At 37.1% G+C, this 24,422-nt stretch overlaps 1 protein-coding gene across 2 annotated transcripts in view; it reads left to right on the top strand.

Moving 5' to 3' along the window:
* The window catches only part of LOC148950466 (uncharacterized), a 100,546-nt gene that overhangs the window by 41,183 nt on the left and 34,941 nt on the right, over positions 1-24,422 (top strand). Inside the window, exons 2-3 of one of the 2 annotated variants that reach the window (XM_089091622.1) lie at positions 4,317-4,458; positions 23,009-23,120. In XM_089091622.1, the coding sequence (XP_088947748.1) occupies positions 4,344-4,458; positions 23,009-23,120 (227 nt within the window). In that variant the 5' untranslated portion in view covers positions 4,317-4,343. Of the gene's footprint in view, positions 1-4,316; positions 4,459-23,008; positions 23,121-24,422 lie in introns of those variants that run through there. The other variant, XM_089091623.1, reaches the window with a different exon arrangement.

The raw sequence follows: 24,422 nt of genomic DNA on the forward strand, positions 1-24,422 counted from the left end.
GGGGAGGAATTTCCCAGGGGTTGGGTTTTCCAAATGTGAATTATTCAGGGCGGGGACGACTAAACCCATTTGATAATATTCTAAATTTTACATCTGAAAATAACGGGAATAAAAAATCATCAGAAATGTCAGAGATAGCACTTCAGGTTCCTTTAGACGATTTTGTTCGTGTCTTTTGAAAAAAGACAGATTATTTTCATTTTTATTACTTTCTCTGTGGCTGCTCAATTATGCATGTGAAGGGGGAGACTTCCCCCCCACCACTGTCTACGCTAAGGTTTCAGTTTTTATCTCAAGGCTTAAAAATGAACGCAATTCGATAAAAGTATAACTCAAAATAACATATATAGAGTAATATATGCACATAACACGGAACAATTAATCGAAATTGCATATTATGAGTTAAGGCTCACCCAAATCATGGGCCAGGGGGATCACCGTTCCGCAATCTATGAAATCAATCCTGTAATAACTGAAAATATAAAGTATTTTTGAGTATTTTAACGTCTTCCACAACTCAAACAGTCCAACATTCTACAGCCCAATGAGTCTGTCTAATCTCCCAAATCGGGAAGGGAGGAGATAAGTGATGTTCCGCCCCATACTGGATGAGTCTCCAACCTCCCCTCCCCCTCTCCTGCTGTCTACGCTAAATTTGTTCTTCTTTATGCCAACTACGCTGCCCCCACCCCAAAGGCTTTAATAAAGCAAAGTTTTGTGTGGGAAGAACACATAATAAATATATTATAAAATGCTTAAAATTACAGCCATACTTAAAATAAGGTTAAAATACATACTTTGCGATAAATGCTAAATTATTGTGGCACAAAAAATCTGAAAAATGGTCTAATCAAAACGATCCTGTTGTTTCTGCATCAACAAATGGAATAGCCTAACTACTGTTCTTTGAAGGTATTATTTCGATCCATTCATTGTTGCGAGAAACAAGCACGTTTGATTTATCAGAGGCATGTAATTAAGTTGTTTATAGGAAAGGCCGTAATGATCCAATATTTTATCATTATTAATTTAAAAAAACTTAACATAAAAAGATGTTTTCTAAGAAAATTAAAGAGCCATATTGAACTCAGGACCAACAGAAATTAATTGCTGTTATAGTTAAAAGTCGAAAAGATCAGACATTACTGTTACAGAATAAACAAAACCACGAACGAACAGAAATTAAAATTAACTATCTTACAAACATAAAGATAACCTGTGCAAACATAAATAAATGAATAAATCTTATATAGCTTCAATATTTTTTATTATTTTTCCCCCAGAGGTGCCTTATATGCAAGGGTTAAAAATACCATTTTGTTAAAAATAGTTGAAAGGTTAAGTAACAAAACTCTGGCGTCGACAAACCCCCCCGGGGTCAGGAAGCGATTCTCGTATAAACTTCAGAGAGGGCTCATTTGATTGGAAATTGGAAGTTCTAGTCGAGCTCTTGAGAGTCAAAAGTGATCGAAGGGCAAATAAACCCCCGCGCCCTTTTCCCCACCCCTTCCTTTGAACTAATTCTGTTTATACCTGAAGGCCCAATGAGAGTTAGAATGCTTTATTATTAACACACACCTATTAGGCATCTGCTCTTCTCCCTAACAAGGAAAGGAACAGAGAGTGTAAGGCAGTGGCGGATCCAGGGAAGGGGCGAGCCCCCCCCCCCAACGTTAATTAACGCAAGATTGCGTTAATTAAACTTGCTCCTAACGCAAGTTTATCGGATCAACCTATTTTGCCCCCCCCCCTGAAAAATCCTGGATCCGCCCTGGGGTAAGGGTGCTATAAATTTTAATTTGTAATTCAGTGAATCCCGTTCCAAAGTTTATGCGACCACCTCTTCCACATAAAGTGCCCCTGGAAAAAAATAAGTATTAATTCATTGAACCCTTATGGCTCTTTACTTAGGTAACGCTATAGCATTGCTTCTGATCTTAAAAGCTGAGTAGAAATTTCAGTTTCCATTTTTATGAATATCCGAAATTATCTGAGGGGAATATGTTTGGGGGAGCATATTCCACGGCTGGGAAATTTCTGCTGTTTGGAATTTAACGCGGGGGAATTATCAGCAGGAAAAGAAAATGTTCTTGGAGGAGGGAAGAATTTCCCAGGGGTGGGTTTTCCAAATATGAATTATTGAGGGAGGGGACGACTAAACCCATTCGATAATATTATAAATTTTACATCTGAAAGTAACTGGAATAAAGAATCAACGGAAATGTCAGAGATAGCACTTCAGATCCCTTTAGACGATTTTGTTCGTGTCTTTTGAAAAAAGACATTTTCAAAAGACGGATTATTTTCATTTGTATTACTTTCTCTGGGCTGCTCAAGTATGCATGTGAGGGGGGAGACTTACCCCCACCACTGTCTACGCTACGGTTTCAGTTTTTATCTAAAGGCTTAAAAATGAACGCAATGCGATAAAAGTATAACTCAAAATAGCATATATAGAATAATATATGCACATAACACGGAACAATTAATCAAAATTGCATAATATGAGTTGACGCTCACCCAAATGATGGACCAGGGGGCTCACCATTCCACAATCTATGGAATCAATCCTGCAATAACTGAAAATATAAAGTATTTTTGTCTTAAGGTCTTCCACAACTCAAATGGTCCAACATTCTACAGCCCAATGAATCTGTCTAATCTCCCAATCGGGAACGGAGGAGATAAGTGTAGTTCTGCCCCGTATTGAACGAGTCTCCAACCTCGACCTCCCCCTCTCCTACAGTCTACGCTAAATTTTTCTTCTTTATGCCGATTACACTGCCCCCACCCCAAAGACTTTAATAAGGTAAAGTTTTGTATGGGAAAAACACATAGTAAATCTATTATAACTACCCAATTATAAGGTTAAAATACATACTCTGGGATAGATGCAAAATTGCTTTGGCACATAAAATCCTATTAAGGTCAATTCCAAACAGTCGTGATCCCTTTGTGTCAGCAAGTGAAATGGTCCCTTATTGGAGCTATTTTTCAATCCATTCATTGTTGTCAATCGCTGTCCACAAGTTATGCAAGCTGTCTATTGTTCATATATAAGGTTTTTATCAAAGAGGTAATCGTATAGACTTTGATAAAAGCCTCATTCGATTTAAATTGAAAGTTCTAGATCCGTTTTTTATAAGGAAGAATAATCGGACAGTAAGCAACCCCCCCCCCCCACCATGCCATAAAAACTTGAAACTTTTTGCAATCAAAAACGAACAAAAATTAATTAAAAAAAACTTTCCAAAATAAGTTTTTTAAAGAAAAGTAATGGCCATTTTAAACTTAAGCTCAGGAGATACAAATACCTATTAAAAAATTCAAACTCAAAATGACCAGAAATTACTATTAAAGAATAAATGAAACCCAAAACGAACAGAAATCAAATAAACAATCATAGCAGAAAACATACAACAAGTAATAATATAAATGAATAAATACATATTAAAGCGAGTAATGCTTGAATTGAATATGAAAATCAAGCTTACAACGAAAAAAAAACATTTTGTTAGTGAAGCATCAATGAAACTTAAAACGAACAGAAAATAATTAAGCAATCGATACAAAAAAACATACAATAGATATTAATGTAAATGAATAAATAAATCTTAAAACGAGTGAAACTTAAATTTAATATGCAAATCAAGTTTGAATCGAATAAAAATAACTACAAACAAGAGTTTGGGTATCGCCTCACTGCAGAAGCCTAAAACCTACTGCGTCATTGGCGCTTTACTGAAAACGAATTATATTACAAATGTTTTCTTTTTTTTCTATTACAAATTTATTTAATTTTAAATAAATATTAAAATTACAGCAAAATTTTGAACTGATGAGCTTTCAGCAATTAATATCATTATACATAAAACATTCAGTTTAATTTATTAGTCATTTCCAAGATTGGTCAAGACAAATATAGTTTCACTACAAACAAAATTTGGATACTGCACCCTTCTTTAACTGTAAAAACCTAAAGCCTTTTGCTTCATTGGTGCTTCACTGAAAACGAATTACTCATATATCACAAATTTATTCTTTTCCAGTTCTTACAGCATTGAAAATGAAAATAAAAATTACAGTGAAGAAAAAATCTTGAACTGATCGATCTTTCAACAATATATCTAATATTCAATTTAATTTTGTTTATACTTTCCAAGACTGTTCAAGACTCATATAGTTTTCTTTTAAAGTTTTTTTTTTTAATTAATATAATGAATATAATGACTGGTATTCGTTACTATTGCTGAAGTTCCCCCTGCTCTTCTGTGAAGATATGTATATTTTCTGTAATTCTTATGTTTTAATTGCAGACATCATTGATGGTCAATTAAGCATGCATGTATCAAGGAATGAATTATGAGGAGGAATCTAAACAGGAAAATGACTCGTCAATAAGTAGTTTTATTTTGTGTGAAGAACTTAGTGAAACTGGCTCAAGTTTCTCTGAAAAAGGTAGAATCTGGTTTTATTTTTCTTTAGGCAAATTTTTACACCTTATATTTCAGTGTGGTTAAAGCACAATTCATTTTTATATATTTCTGTCATGTAGTGGGTTCTTGGGTTTTAAAGTTGGTTAACTAAAAATGGACTCTTAGATATTTACTATGTTTGATAGATTCTTGCTCTTGGAATCTCAAGAGACAAGACCAGAACTCCTTTTATTTTTGAATTTACAGCCTTAACTCTGACTTTAGCCCCTCCAATTTAAAATATCCAATCCAGGTTCTTGTCTTTTGACAATGACTTGTGGTACTCTGAATGCTTACCTGGAGTTAGTAGAAGGCTATCTTATACTCCCACGAGAACACCACCCCTTCGAATCCCGATCCGGACACTTTTTTTAAAACTCCCACGCGAACACCATATATGGGCATAGAGTCCCTAGGGAGAATGATTATGTAATGGGGTCAATGACCTCTTTTTCCAAGGTCGAGTTATTTGATGTTTCTATGTGTAATAGCTCCGGGGCGAAGGTTGCACCTGCGCATTGAATTCTAACGGGACCAATGTTATTGATCTAGGACTCGAGGGGGAAGTGAATTTCCGAGAAATTGATTGCGTAATCGAAGGGGAAGTGGATTTCCGAGAACTTGATTGCGTAATCGATCGCGAAGTGAATTTCCGAGAAATTGATTGCGTAATCAAAGTGTGTCAACAACAAAAACAACGACCTTGACATTCGCTGAGAGCGTGCACTTACAACAACCTCGACCGTGGAACACCTGTGCAGTCGACCTCAATTCACCTATCGTGAATCAATAATTCCCCTTAGAAACAACAAATTACTTTCCCCTTCTTGACAGATCAATCAATCAATGACATCATCTGTCAGACTTTGAAAATTTCCGCCTAGAAACATTTCTCCAGGAATAGATCCATATCATTAATGTCTTTGCCTCGGGAACAACTCTTTTGGTCGAACTCCAAAGGATATTAATAACCAAAGGCCATGGAAACAATTAGGCAAGAAACATCTTAGCGATGAATTGTTTTAGCGCGCGAGAAGGTTTCCTATTAATTTGAAATGCGTTAGCACAGAGATGCCAAACAAAAGGAACATGCCGAAATTCCGTTTAGGGATAATTTTGGCGAAACTGTTTTAGACAGGTTATGGAACTATTTCGGCGAAACAGATAGAGACATTTTAAAAGAAGATTTTTGAAGAGATTTTGGAGGAGGTTTTGAGTGTGGTCGTTATAATACACAAGTTTCATTTGAACAGTGTTGTGAGGTCCTCTAACCCAACCCCAAAGGGTTCCAATCCTCCTACCCCAACCCCGAAGGAAGCCCCCGGTCGTCAAAGCCCCCCAAACTCCCAAAGGCCCTCCACCGGTCCCCCAAAGGCCCACCCAGACCCCCAAATGCCATCCCCAGGCCCCAAATGTCCCCAAGGCTCCCAACTGTCCCCCGGACACTCAAAGGCCCCCCCAAGCTCCCAAAGGGCCACCGGCGCCCCCAAGGCCCACCCAGACCCCCCCATGGCCGCCCCAGGGCCCCCCAAAGGCCCATTCAGCGCCCCCAGGCCCACCCGGGGCCCCAACGCCCTCCACCGGGCCCCCAAAGGGCCCCCCGCCCCCCCCGGCCCTCCCCGCCCCCCCCCCGCCCCCCCCCCCCCCCCACACCCCTCCCCCGCCCCCCAAGCCCAACCCCCCGGCCCCCAAGGTCCCCCCCCGCTCCCCAACGACCACCCACCCACAAGGGACCCACAGACCCTCAAAGGCTCTCCCCGAGCACCCGTCTTTCGTTGATGTGTGTTGTCTGAAACCTATGATTTGGGATGTGTAGTTTGCTACTTCAGGCTTTTCTGAGCTAAGGTTTCCTAGTATTTCCTAGGTGAATGTTGTCTGAAACCAATAGTTTGGGATGAGTAGTTTGCTATTTCAGGCTTTTATGAGCTAGGTTTCTTAGCCTTTCGTTGATGTGTGTTGAGTGAAACTTATGATTTGGGATATGTAGTTTGTTATTTTTGACTTTTCTGAGTTGGATTTCTTAGTCTTTCATAGGTGAGTGGTGTCTGAAACCTATGATTTGGAATGGTTAATTTGCTATTTTTGACTTTTCTGAGCTAGATTTCTTAGCCTATCATATGTTTGTCCTTTCAGAAAATTATGATTTGGGAGGTGTAGTTTGCTTTTTGGACTTTTCAGAGCTAGGATTCTTAGTCACTCATAGGTGTTTGTTGTCTGAAACTTCGAGTTTGGGATGAGTAGTTGGCTATTTCAGACTTTTCTGAGCTAAGGTTTCTTAGTATTTCGTAGGTGAATGCTGTCTGAAACTTATGATTTGGGATATGTAAATTACTATTTCGGGCTCTTCTGAGTTGGATTTCTTAGTCTTTCATAGGTGTGTAGTGTCTGAAACCTATGATTTGGGATGTGTAGTTTGCTATTTTCGACTTTTCTGAGCTAGGTTTCTTAGCCTTTCATAGGTATGTGATGTCAGAACATAATGATTTGGGATGTGTAGTTTGCTATTTAAGGCTTTTCTGATCTAAGTTTTTCTATAATTAATAATTTGAATTTTTTATGAAAAAAATAGTTTGGGAGGTGTAATTTGCTATTTACGACTTTTAATAACCGGATTTATTAGTCTTTCGTCGGTGTGAGGTGTCTGAAACCTATGATTTGGGATGTGTGGGTTGCTATTTCAGGCTTTTCTGAGTTGGATTTCTTAGTCTTTCATAGGTGTGTAGTGTCTGAAACCTATGATTTGGGGTGGATGGATTGCTACTTTTGACTTTTCTGAGCTGGATTTCTTAGCCTTTCATAGGTGTTTGTTGTCTGAAACATATAGTTTGGGATGACTAGTTTGATATTTTTTGACTTTTCTGAGCAGGATTTCATAGCAATTCGTAGGTGTGTGTTGACTGAAACCTATGATTCGGGATGGTTAATTTGCTATTTTTGACTTTTCTGAGCTAGATTTCTTAGCCACTCATAGGAGTGTGTTGTCTGAAACTCATGATTTGGGAAGCACACGAAAACTTACATGCACACAAAAACTTAAATGCACACAAAAACTTACACACACACACACACACACACACACAAAAAACTTAAAAACACACACACACCAAAACATACACACACACCCAAAAAATAACACACACACAAAAACTTACACACACACACACACACACACACACACACACAAAAAAACAAAAAAAAAACAACCAAAAAAAAAAAACACACACTCACACAAAATAAAACACAAACACACACACAAAACTAACACAAACACACACGAAAACTTACAAACACACACGCCAAAACTTACACACACAAAAACTTACACATTCACACTAAAACTTACACACACACACACACGAAAACTTACACACACACGCCAACACATACACACACACACACACACACAAACTTACACACACACACACACACACACACACAAAAAATAACACATTCACACGAAAAATAACATTAACACAAAAACATAAACACACACAAAAAATTACACACACACACACACAAAACTTAAACACACACACACACACGAAAACTCACACACACACACGACAAAACTTACAAACACACAAATACTTACACACACACACACAAACACAGACACAAAAACTAACACATGAACACAAAAAAACACACACACACACACAAAAACTTACACACACACAAAAACTTACACACACACACACACACATACACAAAAACTCACACACACACACACACAAAAACTTACACACACACACACACACACAAAACTACACACACACACAAACACTAAAACTAACACACACACACAACAAATTAAACAAACAAAAACTAACACACACACACACACACACACAAAAAAACTTACAAAGACACAAAACAAAAAAAAAAAAACAAAAAAAATTACACACACACACACAAACACACACACACACACACACACACAAACTAAAACAAAAACACAAAAAAAATATAAAAACACTCAATATCTAAGACACACAAAAACTTACACACACACACAAAAACTTACACACACTCACAAAAACTTAAACACACACACAAAAAGTTACACACACACACACACTAAAACTTACACACACACTAAAAAAATAACACAAAAACTCAAAAACTTACACACACAAACACACACACACACAAAAACTAACACATGCACACGAAAACTTACATGCACACAAAAGCCTATACACACACACACTAAAACTTAAACACACACACTTAAAAAATGACAGAAAAAAAATCTGACACACACAAAAACTTACACACACACACACACACACAAAAACTAACACACACACGCACAAACTCACACACACACACAAAAACTCACACGCACCAAAAATAACACACACACACACACACACACACACACACGAAAACTTACACACACACGCCAAAACTTACACATGAGTTTGTTTCTAGGAGAAATGTTTCTAGGCGGAAATTTTTAAAGTCTGACAGATGATGTCATTGATTGATTGATCTGTCAAGAAGGGGAAATTAATTTGTTGTTTCTAAGGGGAATTATTGATTCACGATAGGTGAATTGAGGTCGACTGCACAGGTGTTCCACGGTCGATGTTGTTGTAAGTGCACGCTCTCAGCGAATGTCAAGGTCGTTGTTGTTGTTGTTGACACACTTTGATTACGCAATCAATTTCTCGGAAATTCACTTCGCGATCGATTACGCAATCAAGTTCTCGGAAATCCACTTCCCCTTCGATTACGCAATCAATTTCTCGGAAATTCACTTCCCCTTCGAGTCCTAGATCAATAACATTGTTCCCGTTAGAATTCAATGCGCATGTGCAACCTTCGCCCCGGAGCTATTACACATAGAAACATCAAATAACTCGACCTTGGAAAAAGAGGTCATTGACCCCATTACATAATCATTCTCCCTAGGGACTCTATGCCCATATATGGTGTTCGCGTGGGAGTTTTAAAAAAAAGTGTCCGGATCGGGATTCGAAGGGGTGGTGTTCTCGTGGGAGTATAAGATAGCCTTCTACTGGAGTTGTATTCATTTCTAGTTTACCAAATAAACTTAGGTCAAATTCCTGTTTTCTGATTCCTGACTTTTCCTAACTTTATGATTATATAAGGTAGTTTGACAGATGTACACCAATCCTACCCTCTGAGTTGGTGCAGGTGGGTGGGGCTCATAGTATCTTTCCTGGGGGTATTGTGGATTTGTTCGTGTGTGTGGAGGGAGATTCAAAATTGGAATATAGTCTACTCTTTTTCGGTTTTCCGGGAAGGAGGGCTTCATCTTCATCTTGACTCCATTCTCTGTGCAAGAATTGTTATGCAACTATAATTTTTGTTTAAAAATAAAGAGGTTGGCAGTGTTAATAGTATCTTAAGTTCACCAAAGCTAAATTTCTTTATAACATTTCCCCCCGCTTCTGTCCCACCTAGAAAAGATTCCTTGAACCCTCCCGCCCTCTCTCCCATTATGCTGTATTCAGGTGGTTTTATGTTGTGATTATTTTCTTAGTAGTAGTAGTAACACCAGTGTAGAGTTTTGATTTCTGTAGGAAAGTTCAACCCAGGTACCAAAAATTTTTTTCAGACATTGCAGAACATTCTAGAGTATAAACCCAAGTTTTTTTGGTGATGAGTCCCTCAAGAGCTTAGCTCTAGAGTGGCCTCGTACCCCTGACCCTCTCTAATATATTTTAAGCCTATGTTTAGTAAAACATCTTCTATTGTTACACTTCAATACAATAACTTTATGAAAAATAAAAATTCTTCCTGAAAGTTGTGACCTATTTAGATCGTTTCGTAGCCAGAAATATCAATATGCTAATTTTAAGAAAATGTAGCGATTTTGATTTTAGCCCGGCACTCGGCATGCTTTTATATATTTGTTCTCGTTATAAGTAGCAACCTCAAAATGAATCAGTTTTGTTTGCTACTCTTTCCTCGGGAAAATCGAGGGCTCCACAGGGAATACATATAACATTGAAGGGTCCTGGTGACTTGTCACTTTTATTTTTGACCTGTTCTGATTCTCGCTTCCGTGTGTCTTCTAGCCACATATTATTTTTTCACTTTTATTTTTGACATGTTTTAGTTCTTGCTGCCACTTATCTTCTAACCGGGTATTTCTTTGTTCTTCACTTTTATTTTTGAATTGTTGTAATTGTTGTTGACGTAAGTATTATAACTGTATATATCTTAGTTCTCTATATTCGTTTGTAATTACTTCAGACACTTTTTTCAATACCCTTTACCTTAGCTGGTCAGATTGGTCTTGTCATATTTGACGGTCTAGGTTGTTCATTTATCCTCTAAGCATTATGAAGCTTCTTGAAACACATTTTTCTAATTGACTTCACTTGCCATTTTGTACTTAGCTATATTCCTTTTGTAATGTTGCATGCGTCATAGATATAAAAACGATACGATTACTCCTGGGAGGGAAATGGTGTAATTTTATTCGCTTAAAATATGCTCATAAATATGATGTCACTCATATTGAATTTTTTCCAAAATTGAAGCTCTAAACAAATTTTCTCAAACTCGTGATCTATGTAGATCTTTTCTCCAGGTAAAAAAATCCCAAGATGCCAATTTTCTAAAATATTTTGATCCGTTCTGATTCTCGATGTTGCTAGCAATTTTCGCTGCCGCTTATCTTCTAACCATATATTTCTGTGTTCTCGCTTTGGCATATCGTTTAATCGCATATTTCCTTTTCTTTACTTTCATTTTTAATTCGTTCTGCTCCTCTTTGTCGTATGGGTTGTAACCGCATATTTCTTCTATTTGACTCATTTTAACTCTCGCTGTCGCTTATCTTCTAACCGGACATTTCTTTGTTCTTCACTTTCAGTTTTGACTCGTTGTAATTTCGTCGCAAATATTCTAACCGTATATTTCCTTGTTCTACATTTTCGTTTATCGTTGCTGCAGATATTTTACAATACCCGTTACCTTAGCTGTTCAGATTAGTTTTGTCACATTTGATGGTCTAGGGTATTTATTTGTCCTCAACGTGTTGCCTTTTTTAATAGACCTGTTGCACTTGGTATTTTATATTTAGCTATGCTCCTTTGGTAATGTTGCATGCATCATAGATACTAAAAACAATACGATCATTCCTCGGAGGGGGGGGGGGATTGATATAATTTATTCTCTTGAAATGTATTCGTAAATATGACATCACTCACGGGATTTTTTATTTGTAAAATAAAGGCTCTTAACGAATTTTCTCAAACTCGTGACCTATATAGATTGTTCTTTTTAGGCCAGTTTTCGAGAATATATATATATATATATATATATATATATATATATATATATATATATATATATATATATATATATATATATATATATATATATATATATATAGGTGCCGGAACATGTTCCCCCCTCAACAGGGTCTTCTAGGCTCAAGGCTCCGATGCCCAAAATACTTGATAAATTCAATTCTATATATATATATATATATATATATATATATATATATATATATATATATATATATATATGTATATCACTGAACCTTTGTTTCTTTTAATTGTTCAGGTGGTGGAACAGAAACTTCTTCTTTTGCCTTGGGTCATCTTTTGCCATTATGAAAGACATATCGCTTATCTAGACATATCGCTTATTGACACACCGCCGCTTTTCTTCTAACCGCGTGTGTCTTTGCTCTTCATTTTAATTTTTGACACAGTCTAATTGTTGTTTTCACATATCTTCTAACCACCCGTGTCTTTGCTCTCCATTTTCATATTTGGCACTTTTTTGGATTTTGATTACTTCAGGCAATTTAGCAATGGCCTTTGCTTTATCTGCCCGTATTGATGTTGTCGCAATTGATGTTCCAGGTTGTCGATTTTTACATCTTATCACGTTTGATAGTTCAGGTTTTGGGTCCAAAGAATCATAATTTAGAGTAACTGCTACTGAAAATTTCCGTTTTTTGGGCCTTCCAACAGACGTTATATTATATAAATAACGGATGTGTTGGAAACTCAACAATCTTATTTATGCTATCCATGACATCATATAAGAAAATCCTTATATGAGGTAGCCTACTAACATAGTAGATGACGTCATTCGCAAAAAAACAAAATTAAGGTTTCAGCGAATTTTTTCAGACTTCTAACATATCTAAGCCGTTTTTATGGGAGAATATCCCAAGATTCCAGTTTTCACGAAATAATACGGAGCCGTTTTCGAGAAAAAATACATACACACACTATATATATATATATATATATATATATATATATATATATATATATATATATATATATATATATATATATATATATATATATATATATATATATATACATATATATATATATATATATATATATATATATATATATATATATATATATATATATATATATATATATACATATATATATATATATATATATATATATATATATATATATATATATATATATATATATATATATATATAACGTTTTTTCAAAAATGCATTCTATACAAAATGAAGTGCTGATCTCCGACTTATCGGATCACTTTCCAATTGGAGACCTGCTTCTACTTCCCCTGATTTTTTAACGAGAAATAATTCACGATAAACCCGTATTTCTATGTACACCAGCAGAGCTTAACCCACTCATGGAAACTCTTAATACTACTTCGTGGAAATTTGTACTATCTGAAGAAGCTAATTTAGGAAATTATGATAGGATATTTAATCAGTATTATTGTAATGTCAAAAGTAAGTTTTTTGAACACTGTCGAAAGCTTCCGACTAATCGGTCTAAAAGATCAACACCCATAGCCCCGTGGACAACAAGTGGAATTTTAACTTCAATAAAAAGAAAGCAAAATCTCTGGAAAGCGTATAAGAAAAGACCAAACAACGAAAACCAACGATATATTTAAATTATACCGAAATATGCTAAAATAGCTGACATGCAAAGCTAAAGTGGCATATTTTACTAGGAGACTTGTAGATTATGAAAATAATATTAAGAAGACAAGGGAGGTTGCCCCGAATCTCTAAAAATAGGTGATAAGTTGATAACCGAAGAGACCAAGTTCGACATCAGCTGATGAAATTTTTTGCTGAGGTGGGGAAAAAAATAGCGGAAGGTGTGCCTCCTTCTTCTAAAGCTCAGTCTTGGAAACAGTTTCTTGGTCCTCCGTGCTCTAAATCTATGGTTCTCGAACCAGTCAAAGAGCAGGAATTAGCAAAAATAATTTTATTCCTCATAATTCTTTTGCCGATTTCGACCAAATTCCTGCTAAAGTCATTAAGTTCATTCTTCCATCAATTATAAAGCCACTGTGTCAATTGGTTAGTGATTCATTTCAATTAGGAGTTTTCCCTCAGCTACTCAAGTTAGCACGAGTGAAATCTCTTTTTGAAGGAGATGACCATGAGGATCAAGGGAATTACAGGCCAATCTCCCTCCTATCCATTTTTTCTAAAATATTTGAAAAACCAATGCTGAACCGACTAATGAGTTATCTTGACTCCAAACAGTTTTTCCATAAGCATTAATTTGGATTTCGTGCCGAACATTCAACGGAACAAGCGTGCAATAGGTTTCTTCAGTTCGTACGGCAGTCATTGGATTCTGGTCTCATACCAGGAGCCATTTTTCTTGATGTGAGGAAAGCTTTTGACAGTCTGACCCACGAGATCCTTATCGATAAGCTGGTTCATCACCGAATTCGTGAGGAGCAACTTTCATGCTTTTCCTCATACCTCACTATTCGTTCTATCGCCACTGAAGCTTCAGATGACCAAGTTCCAGTTACTCATGGAAGGCTTCAAGGCTCAATTCTTGCGCCTTCACTATTCCTCATTTACATCAATGTCCTCTATCGGCTTTTAACTATCACGACACCAAATCTCTGCTGTGGATTTTTGTCATAAATATGATTCCCGAATCGCACCCCGAATAGCTCTGCATCCAATAAACACGAAGAATTAATCGCATTCACTGCTGACAGCACGTTAGGTGCATCGGCTACAGATGAAGAATCCCTTACACTAAAGTTACAAACGATAACTGAGAAAGTTTATCATTGCTTTGATAGTAATTGTTTAGCTATGAATATAAAAAAGTCACACCTACTTATTTTTTCTCGTATAGGTAAGAGCTGTCCTACACTAATGGAACTTTTTACTTCAAGAGGTCCTATATGCCGCTCACCTTACCGATACCTGCGATTCCTTGAACTTCTTTTGGACGAAAATCTAACATTCAAGCAGCATATCCAGATGATAAGACTCAAGGTTTCAAGAGGACTGGGGATCATAAGGAAACTCAAACAAATTTTTCCTGTTTCTATTCTCTGTCTTTTATACTTCTCTCTTATTTATCCTTATCTATATTATTGCTCATCTGCATGGATGTCAACTTTTCCATCTCTACTTTCCCCCATCCGTAATCTCCAGCTGAAAGCAGGAATAGTCTTCCAGTCCACCACTTCTACTCCTGTCCAGCTCTTAAAGCTAAATGATATCTATACGCTTTCGCTGTGTTCAATGGCATTCCTGTATTTCCACGGAGATCTCTCATAATGTTTTTCTGGCATGTTTCAACGAGAGAGTGACCCATGCTCAGTTCGAAATCGGGAGGATATGCTGGTTCCTTCCAACACCTCAATGCATTCAGACTTTGGTCTTGCTGTTGCTGTGGGGCATGCCTGGAACTCTATTCCGTTGGGGTTTGGAATTCCCATACGCTTGGTTCTTTAAAAAAAAAAAAAAACACCTAAAAAGATTTATATTGAAGAAGAATAGATGATTGATTAATTTTCTAAATATTGTAGTTCTAAATTGGATTTTTATTGGTTTGTTTTAGCGGTGGTTCTTTATGTCGATGATAAAGCATGATTTGTTGTTGGTGTTTGGTGATGTGGAGATCGGCTGTCTTCGTGTAAGCATTCGTATGAGCAGTAATTCTTCTTTATTTTTGTCTAGGCCTAGTTCAGTAACCTGCAAAGGGCTAGTATGTAGTTTAATTTTGTTTTTACCTGTTAACGGGCCTTTGGGCCCTTTGGGATTTTTTTTGGATTGTAGTGTTTTGTATATCTATTGAATAAAATAACTTGAACTTGGAAATATATATACAATTATTTCCAATTATATAAAAGATTATATATATATATATATATATATATATATATATATATATATATATATATATATATATATATATATACTTTTTTAATCGTACAATGCCAATACAAAGGAAAATTTTGAGATAGCCATTTTGTTCAGCGTAGATGATTTCCAGATAGAAATTATGTTTTTGAGGAGGACACTCCCCCACAGCACTCAGGGTAAGGGTTGTAAGTTATGCCCTGGGGGCATATAAGGTTTTTTATAGAAACCGTTGTCGTAGAGACATCAAAAAAGGCTCATTTGATTGGAAATTCAAAGGGCTAGTGCCCTTTTTAATAGTCGAACTTGATTGGGGGGCAACTAACCGTCCTCCCATGCCCATCTTTTCCCAAACACATCCAATCAATTCTTTGAGATATCCATTTCGTTTAGCATAATCGATACCTCTAAAAGTTATGTATTTAAAGGTGACAAACCCCCGCAGCCCTCAGGGTAGGGATTTTAATTTATGCCCGGGGTGCATATAAGGCTTTTATAGAAAGCGTTGTCGTAGAAACTTCAAAAAGGGCTCATTCGATTGGAAATTAAAATGGCTAGTGCTCTTTTTAATAATCGAAAGTGATTGGAAGGCATCTAACACCCTTCCACGCCCACCATTTCCCCAAACACATCCAATCAAAGTTTTGAGGTAGCCAGTTTGTTCAACGCAGTTGAAAGTTCTGGAAATTGTACCTTTTAGCAGGACACTCCCCGCACAGTCTTCAGTGAAAGGGCTATAAGTCATGTCTTGGGGGCATATAAGGTTTTATTGAAATCTTTGTCGTAGAAACTAGAAAAAGCGCTCAGTCGTTTGGAAATTGAAAGGGCTGGTGCCCTTTTAAATAGTTAAAAGGGATTTCAGAACAACTAACCCCCCTCTCATGCCCACGATTTCCCAAAACACATCGAATTAATAATTTTCGATATCCATTTTATTCAACGAAGTTGAAATTTTGGAAATTAGGTCTTTAAGGATGACAACCCCCCACAGCCCTGGTAAAGGTTGGGTTGTAAGTTATGCCCTTGGGGCATATAAGGTTTTTTTTTTTACAGAAAGCGATGTTGTAGGAACTTCAAAAAGGGCTCATTCAATTAGAAGTTGAAAGGGCTAGTGCCCTTTTTAATAGTCGAAAGTAATTGAAGGGCAACTAACCCTCCTCTCACGCCCACCATTTTCTCAAAACACATCCAATCAAAATTTTGAGATATCGATTTTTTTGAACGTAGTTGAAAGTTCTGGAAATTAGGCCTTTGAGGATGATACCCCCCTCAGACCCCTCAGAGTAAGGGTTGCAAGATATGCCCTGGAGGCATATAAGGTTTTTATAGATTTGTTTTGTCGTAGAAACTTCAAAAAGGACTCATTTGATTGGAAATTGAAAGGGCTTGTGCCCTTTTTAATAGTCGAAAATGAATGGAGAGTGATTAACCCGCCTCTCACGCCCACCATTTCCTCAAATACATTCAATCGAAGTTTAGAGATAGCTATTTTGTTAACGTAGTTGAAAGTCACAGGAGGTCACTCCCCCCACAGCCCACAGGGAAAGGGTTTTAAGTTATGCCCTGGAGGCATATATGGTTTTTATAGAAAGCTTTCAAGCATAAACTTCAAAAGGGGGTCATTCGATTGGAAATTCAAAGGGCTATTGCCATATTGCCATCACTGAGGACATGTACAACCAATTTAAAAGTCAAATACTGACCACTGATGTGCTCTCTGGTGGATTCCCAACAACTTCCGGGGTCCTGCAAGGATGCATCCTCTCGCCGCACTTGTTTAACCTGTTTCTGCATGCCATCCTCTCTCTGATACCCGTCGAATATGGAGTCAAAATAGGAGGAATCCTAATTGACAAACTAGTATATGTGGATGATTTCGTCCAGATGTCCACTACCGCCCAAGAACTCCAGAGACAGGCTGACTGTATCTCCCAAGCAACAAAACCATTTGGTATGCAGATTAACGCAAACAAGACCAAAATCATGGTCACATCACGACAGGATATAACAAACCCCCCCTCGATAGTAATAGACGGTGAAAAAGTGGAAAGAGTCAATCAATTCCTTTACCTCGGCAGTCTCTTAACAGCTGACAACTGCCACACTGTCGACATTAAACACCGCCTCAGTCTTGCTGGCTCTAGTTTCAAAAGACTATCAAAAATATGGAAATCTATCCACCTTTCGAGCCATCTGAAAGTTCATCTATTCAACAGTCTTATCATACCCAATGCTCTATATGGATGTGAAACCTGGACATTAAAAGATTGAAACGAGCGCAACCTCCTTGCGTTCGAAATGAGATGTCTGCGCCGGATAGCCAAGATCAAATATACTGACCATATCCCAAACGAAGAAGTCCGAAGAAGGGTGAAGTCGCAAGACACTATCCGGAACAAAATTTGAAAACAGCAGCTGTACTGGTTCAGCCACGTATAACGAATGAATACTGAACAATTACCGAGGATCGCGCCTGAGAAGACAACTTAAGGGCTTAGACCACGGGGAAGACCGTGCACAAGATGGATCGAAAGCTTGGAATGACAACGCATTACTTAACCATCCCGAACAGCACTTGACAGAACAGCATATCGAGTCCTAGTTCATCAGATTTCTTTGAAAGGAGTGGCCCCAAGACGTCCCATGAGGATGGATGGGACTTAAGTAAGTAAGTAGTGCCCTTTTTAATATTCGAAAGTGATTCGAGGGCAACTAACCCCCCTCTGACGCCACCTTTTCCCCCACCCCAGCCAATAAAAATTTTGTGATAGCCATGTTTTTGACTTAGTCTGACGCTTTGGACATTTGGCCCTTGAGGATGACAACCCCCCCCCCCCACAGTACTTAAGGCAAGGTTTTAAGTTATACCCTAGCGGCATATTAGGTTTTTATAGAACGTAGTTTTGTAGAAATTTCAAAAATGGCCTATTCAATTGGAAATTTAAAGGGCTAGTGTCGTTTTTAATAGTCAAAAGTACTCACACCTCTTCCACGCCCACCATTTCCACAGACCCATCCAATAAAAATATTTAGATAACCATTTTGTTCAACGCAATTGAAAGTTCTGGAAATTATACCTTTGAGCAGGACACTCCCCCCAAAGTCTTCAGGGCAAGGGTTACAAGTTATGCCCTGGGGGCATATAAGGTTTTTATTGAAATCTTTGTCGTAGAAACTCTAAAAAGGTCTCATTGGATTGGAATTTCAAAGGGCTAGTGCCCTTTTTAATAGTCGAAAGTGATTTGAGGGCAACTAACCCTCTTTTCACGCCCACCTTTTCCCCAAACACATCCAATCAAAATTTTTAGATATCCGTTTTATTCAGCGTAGTTGAAAGTTTTTGAAATTAGGTCTTTAATGATGGCAACTCGCCCTCCCCACCCACAGCCCTCAGGGCAAGGGTTATAAGTTATGCCATGGGGCATGTAATGTTTTTATAGAAAGCGATGTTGTAGAAACTTCAGCAAGGGCTCATTCAATTGGAAATTGAAAGGCCTAGTGCCCTTTTTAATAGTTGAAAGTGCTTCATGGGCAACTAACCCCCCTCTCACGCCCACCATTTCCTCAAACACATCCAATCAAAAATTTAATATATCCCTTTTGTTCAATGTAGTTGAAAGTTCTGGAAATTAGGTCTTTAAGGATGATAACCCCCCTCAGAGCCCTCAGAACAAGGGTTATAAGTTTTGAGATAGCAATTTTTTTTCAACGTAGATGAAAGTTCATGAAATTAGGTGTTTGAGGATGGTAACCCCCCCAGCCCTCAGGACAAGGGTTGTAAGTTATGCCCTGGGGGCATATAAAGTTTTTAATTAAAGTGTTGTCGCAGGAACTTCAAAACGGTCCATTCGATTGGAAATTGAAAAGGCTAGTGCCCTTTTTGATAGTTGAAAGTGATGGGAGAGCAACTAACGCCCCTCTCACGCCCACCATTTCCCCAAACACGTACAATCAAAATCTTGCGATAACCATTTTGTTTAACGTAGTTGAAAGTTCTGGAAATTAGGTCTTTGAGGATGACAACCCCCTTGCAGCCTTCAGGGCAAGGGTTGTAATTTCATGTCCTGGGGGCATATAAGGTGTTTATAGAAAGCGTTGTCGTAGAAACTCAAAAAGGGCTCCTTCGATTGTAAATTGAAAGGGCTACTGCCTTTTTTAATAGTCGAAAGTGATTGGAAGGCTTGACATTTTTATAGTAAGGATCGATGCGGGCACAATGTTTTTTTTTTTTTTTTTTTTTTTTTTTTTTTTTTTTTTTTTTACCAGGGCACTTCGTATCGAAGGAGTTATCGTAGAAACTTTGAAAAGGGCTTATTCGGTTTGAAATGGAAAGGGCTAAGGCCTTTTTAATAGTTGAAAGGGATTGAAGGACAAATAGTTCCCCTCCCATGCACATCCTCCCATTTTCCCATAATGTTTAAATACTGAATGTTTCCTTAAGATTAAATGAGAATGCACTGTGTTAAGGCTTATTCCTAAAAAGGCATCTTAGTAGTATTCCATGAACTACAGTGGATATTATGTTGAAAATTTCGGGGCTACTTCTGCTCTTAAAATTTAACCAAATCAAAATAGCGTAGGTGTATCCAAGCTATTTTTTGCGAAACAGATTTTTTTGCGAATGGTATCAAGTTTTCTATTTTAGGTCAACTAGATGAGGTATGAAACTAAATTAAACACTACTATTTGTGTCCAGATTTTTAAAAGGGTGTATGTTGTTAAAAATTGCTGAAAATTTTTCTCCAGAATACAAATAGCAGGCCAAACTATAAAGTCTTAAAAAACGAAAAGATTTAAATTACTATTGTCTTTCTCCCTGAAAAGACTATGTCAATATAAAACGAACAGAAATTAATTAAAAAAAAACTTTTTCCGCAAAATAAGTTTTTCAAAGAAAAGTAAAGAACTCCATTAAACCAAAATGAGCAAAAATTAAATCAAATAATCTACCAAGCGTGAAAGTACTACAAATCATCATCGATGAATAAATGAAACCCAAAACGCACAGAAATTACAATAAATGACCGAGTCAAAGTCAAAACGAGCAGAAATTAGCATGAGTAGGGCTCAAAACCCCTGTGACTTCCTAAGGCCAGAACATAATTTGCACTTAACTGAAAAAAAAAATACAAATGAATGTGCATTATCAATATACATATACTGATATTTTGTAATCAAAATGTTAATATTATTTGATTTATTAAATTTATAAAAGTAAAAACATTTATATTTTTTTTAGTAAAGTACAAATTTTGTCTTGGCCTTGGGAAGGCATAGGGGTTTTGAGCCCTACTCATGTTAATTTTTGCTTGTTTTGAGTTTGACTCGGTTATTTATTGTAATTTCTGTTCGTTTTGAATTTCATTTATTTATCAATGCTGATTTGTGGTAGTTTCACGCTTGGTAGATTATTTGATTTTATTTTTGCTCGTTTTTGGTTTAATGGAAGTTCTTTAATTTTCTTTGAAAAACTTATCTTGTGGAAAAAGTTTTTTAATTAATTTCCTAGATAATCCTGATTTGGAAATGGTGTAACTTGTCTGCATACATGTAGGAAACGAAAGTGTGGGTATAAGCAAGTAATATTTTCAGGGAACATTCTCCGAGCAATTGAGAATCAACAGAAGTGCAACATTTCTATATAGTGTCTTTTTATGTGTACTTTGCTTTAATTCGAACATTCCCAAAATATATTTGTTGGGAAAAAATAGATATTACGAAAGGAGAAATATCTTTTAATCCAAGCATGTTCACTTCTGAAGTATAAACCTCTTTTAGGTTAACAGAATTGAGGTAATGACTCAGTATCTTTTGTAGCTATGGCAACATTAAAGCACCTAAAAATTAAAGATAGAAAATTGAGGAAATATGTGAGTAATTAGTTTTTAAGCGTCAGGTTACCAAGTCGACTTGAAAACACAAAACTATTCCAAGAAAGATATTACAGAATTCCGGATTATTCCAACACATATGGGCAAAATGAAAGGGGGCAGCGATGTCAAAAGAAGTGTTTCAGCAAAGGAAAAACTTTTTGGTGGGGGAGGGTGTTCAAATATGGAAAGAATGGATGTGTTTGGAGAAATGGTGGGCGTGGAAGGGGTGTTAGTTGTCTTCCAATCACTTTCGACTATTGAAAAGGGCTCAAGCCACTCCAATTTCCTATCGAATGAGCCCTTTTCGAAGTTTCTACTACAACACCTTCGATACGAAAAGCCCTGGTCTAAAGGAAAAAATAATAAATAATACATTGTGCCAACATCGTTCTTTACTTAGGCAGCACGATTGCACTGCCTATGATAATCCGGGACACTCGACTGCAGTCAACTCATGCTTCATGCATACCTTATGTCGAAAATGCTATAGCTTGTTGAAATGAGGTGGTTTCCTAGAATCTAGGAATCATGTGTGCACCCACTTTATTTATGCAGACACTCCATAATACTCTCTAAATTTTTTTCGATACAACTTGGAGAGTCGTCGTGTTGTCTGTACTGAGTGTGGACTCAACCTAATAAACACAGAATTAGTTACTCTATGTAGACGAGTTCAGGAGTTTATTCAATAATAAAGTTACAACAAAAACGCTTCAACATAGTCTCCCCCGTGAGTTTCCATGGCCAGAAACGAGCAGAGGAGAAACAAAACTAAATAGCTTTACGAAAAATTTATGTCTCTCACCTCAAAAATCCACAAAATCACGACAAGCTAGGCAGGGGAGGACCACATGATTTCAAACTAAATAATCAATAAAACGAATAAACTGAAATAATGCTCTAACAAACATCCAAACCCAATCCAGAGACATCAGCTCCAGAAAAAAAAATCAAAGAAAAAACAATTGTTAACTAGAAATTCTTTGACATTCTTTTTGATGATGTAAACAAGCGGCAGCTTTGTGTAGACTCTGGGAGGGTGTTCCAGATTATATTACAAGGTATCAGTGTGTCGAAGTGAGACCACGATGATGGAATATAATGAATCTGTAAGTTGTTGGAACTATAAATAAAAGCTCGAACAGGGATAAATCCTTTTATTAGACAGTGATAATAACATTCACAAAACATACTGGATATTTCGATAACATGTACAGTGACTGTCATATCACTGTCTAATAAAAGGATCTATCCCTATTTGAACTTTTATTTATTGTCATGGAGAGGCAGCGTGGTCTTTGAAATTACTACAGTTCCGTTGTTGGAACTACAGAAATAATAAAATGATTGATAAAAAATAAAATATATATTATTAGGCTACACAAGGCAGCAGCAATGTGACCATGCAGTTTTGGAAAAGTAAAAGAAGCACATGACAGAAAATAAAGATTTTAAATCAAGCAATTGGTCTGTGTACATGTATATATGTGTTTTAAAAACCTTTTAAAGCGATTGTTTTTCAGAGGTCTTAGAATTTGCTACTCGTCTTGACGTTCCAGAAAATTCCCACTCAAATGTTTATTCCTTGGTAAAAGACGGACTCAAACGACGAATACCTCTTAATTGGATTATTTGGTTAGTTGTTTCACAATTATTTCAACACTTAATTGTGTAAGGTTTTGTAGGTATGATTATAATTTCTGTAATAAACTAGACTTAGCAAAGTGCAAAACGCTTTTAGGATCCGATTTAAAGACGACTTTGGGTATTTTCTTAAGTCTTTCAAAAAATAAAATACTTGGAAAATGTATACAATTTTTTTACGTTCTTTTTTTTTGTTCGTGCTGAAAAAGGGAGGTGGTTGCTTTCTTTAAATATTCGCTTTGTGTGTTTTTTCAGTATTTTCGTTTGGTCTTAAAAACCCCATTTTTGATCATTGCTATTAAGCTTGGTGACCTTGTCCTAACAAACATTCACCTTCCCCCTGATCAACGACGGCTAGCTTCATTAACATAATTTTTGAGTGCTTGCTCATTGCTAAAAAGCCTGCTAATTAGCATAAATAACCGTGGGAATCGTTCCGTGATAATCTTTAATTTCAAATGAAACGTCCATAGCGATTCTGTTCCTTCCGAGATAGTTCTGGATTTTCCTCCCATTGATTACCGGATTGTTGCAAAAGTAGCCACAGCTATGCTCATACAGTGGGGCAGTAAGTAAAAAAAAAAAAATAAGTATGACGGCACTAGACCCTTAAGGTCCAAACCGGCGGTGCTGATCTCCGTTTCGTGGCCCTTCCGCCAGGAAGTGCAATTGGGGGCTGGGGCCAGCCATCCTGTGCTTTCGCACACCCTTCCTGCTTACATTCCCAAGATTTCTCCAGGTACCCATTTAGAGCTGGGTCGACTCTGGCTAAGCATACTGAGTCACACCACTAACCCGCGTCCCAAACCCAAATAACTGGTCACGCCAGGGTTCGAACCTGTGCCTCTTGGACAAAGAATTCTCAACCCAGCGCACGTCCACTTAGCCAGGACGGCTTAACCAAGACGGCAGTGGGGCTGTGTTTAATATTGATCAATGTACATGCTAATCAGATTGCTCGGATTCTGTATACGTCGATGAAGAAGAACGTGATCTTGATCATATTCTCCTTTCCCTCAGTGTCACCATCCCTGTGAATCCTTACAACAGTGAAAGTCGTTCAAAAAAGAAATGGTTTTCTAAACGGGAATGGAACAAAGCTGATTGGTCGTTTAATCTGATAATCTCGTCACCTTGCTTTCCAATTTGAAAGTGCCTTTTCATCTACCTTATTGTAAGGTTGTAACCGGTGGTCATTGCAAGCGAGAATGCAGCTACATCTGTATTACAAACAGATAGTCCTGTGTCTAAAGCAAGCTGAGGAAGCTGCTATCCCAATAATTTGTGATCGAT

Source organism: Artemia sp. Qi Xiang Cuo, chromosome 7 (genome assembly GCF_049724085.1).
Source record: "Artemia sp. Qi Xiang Cuo chromosome 7, ASM4972408v1, whole genome shotgun sequence".
Lineage (NCBI taxonomy): Eukaryota > Metazoa > Arthropoda > Branchiopoda > Anostraca > Artemiidae > Artemia > Artemia sp. Qi Xiang Cuo.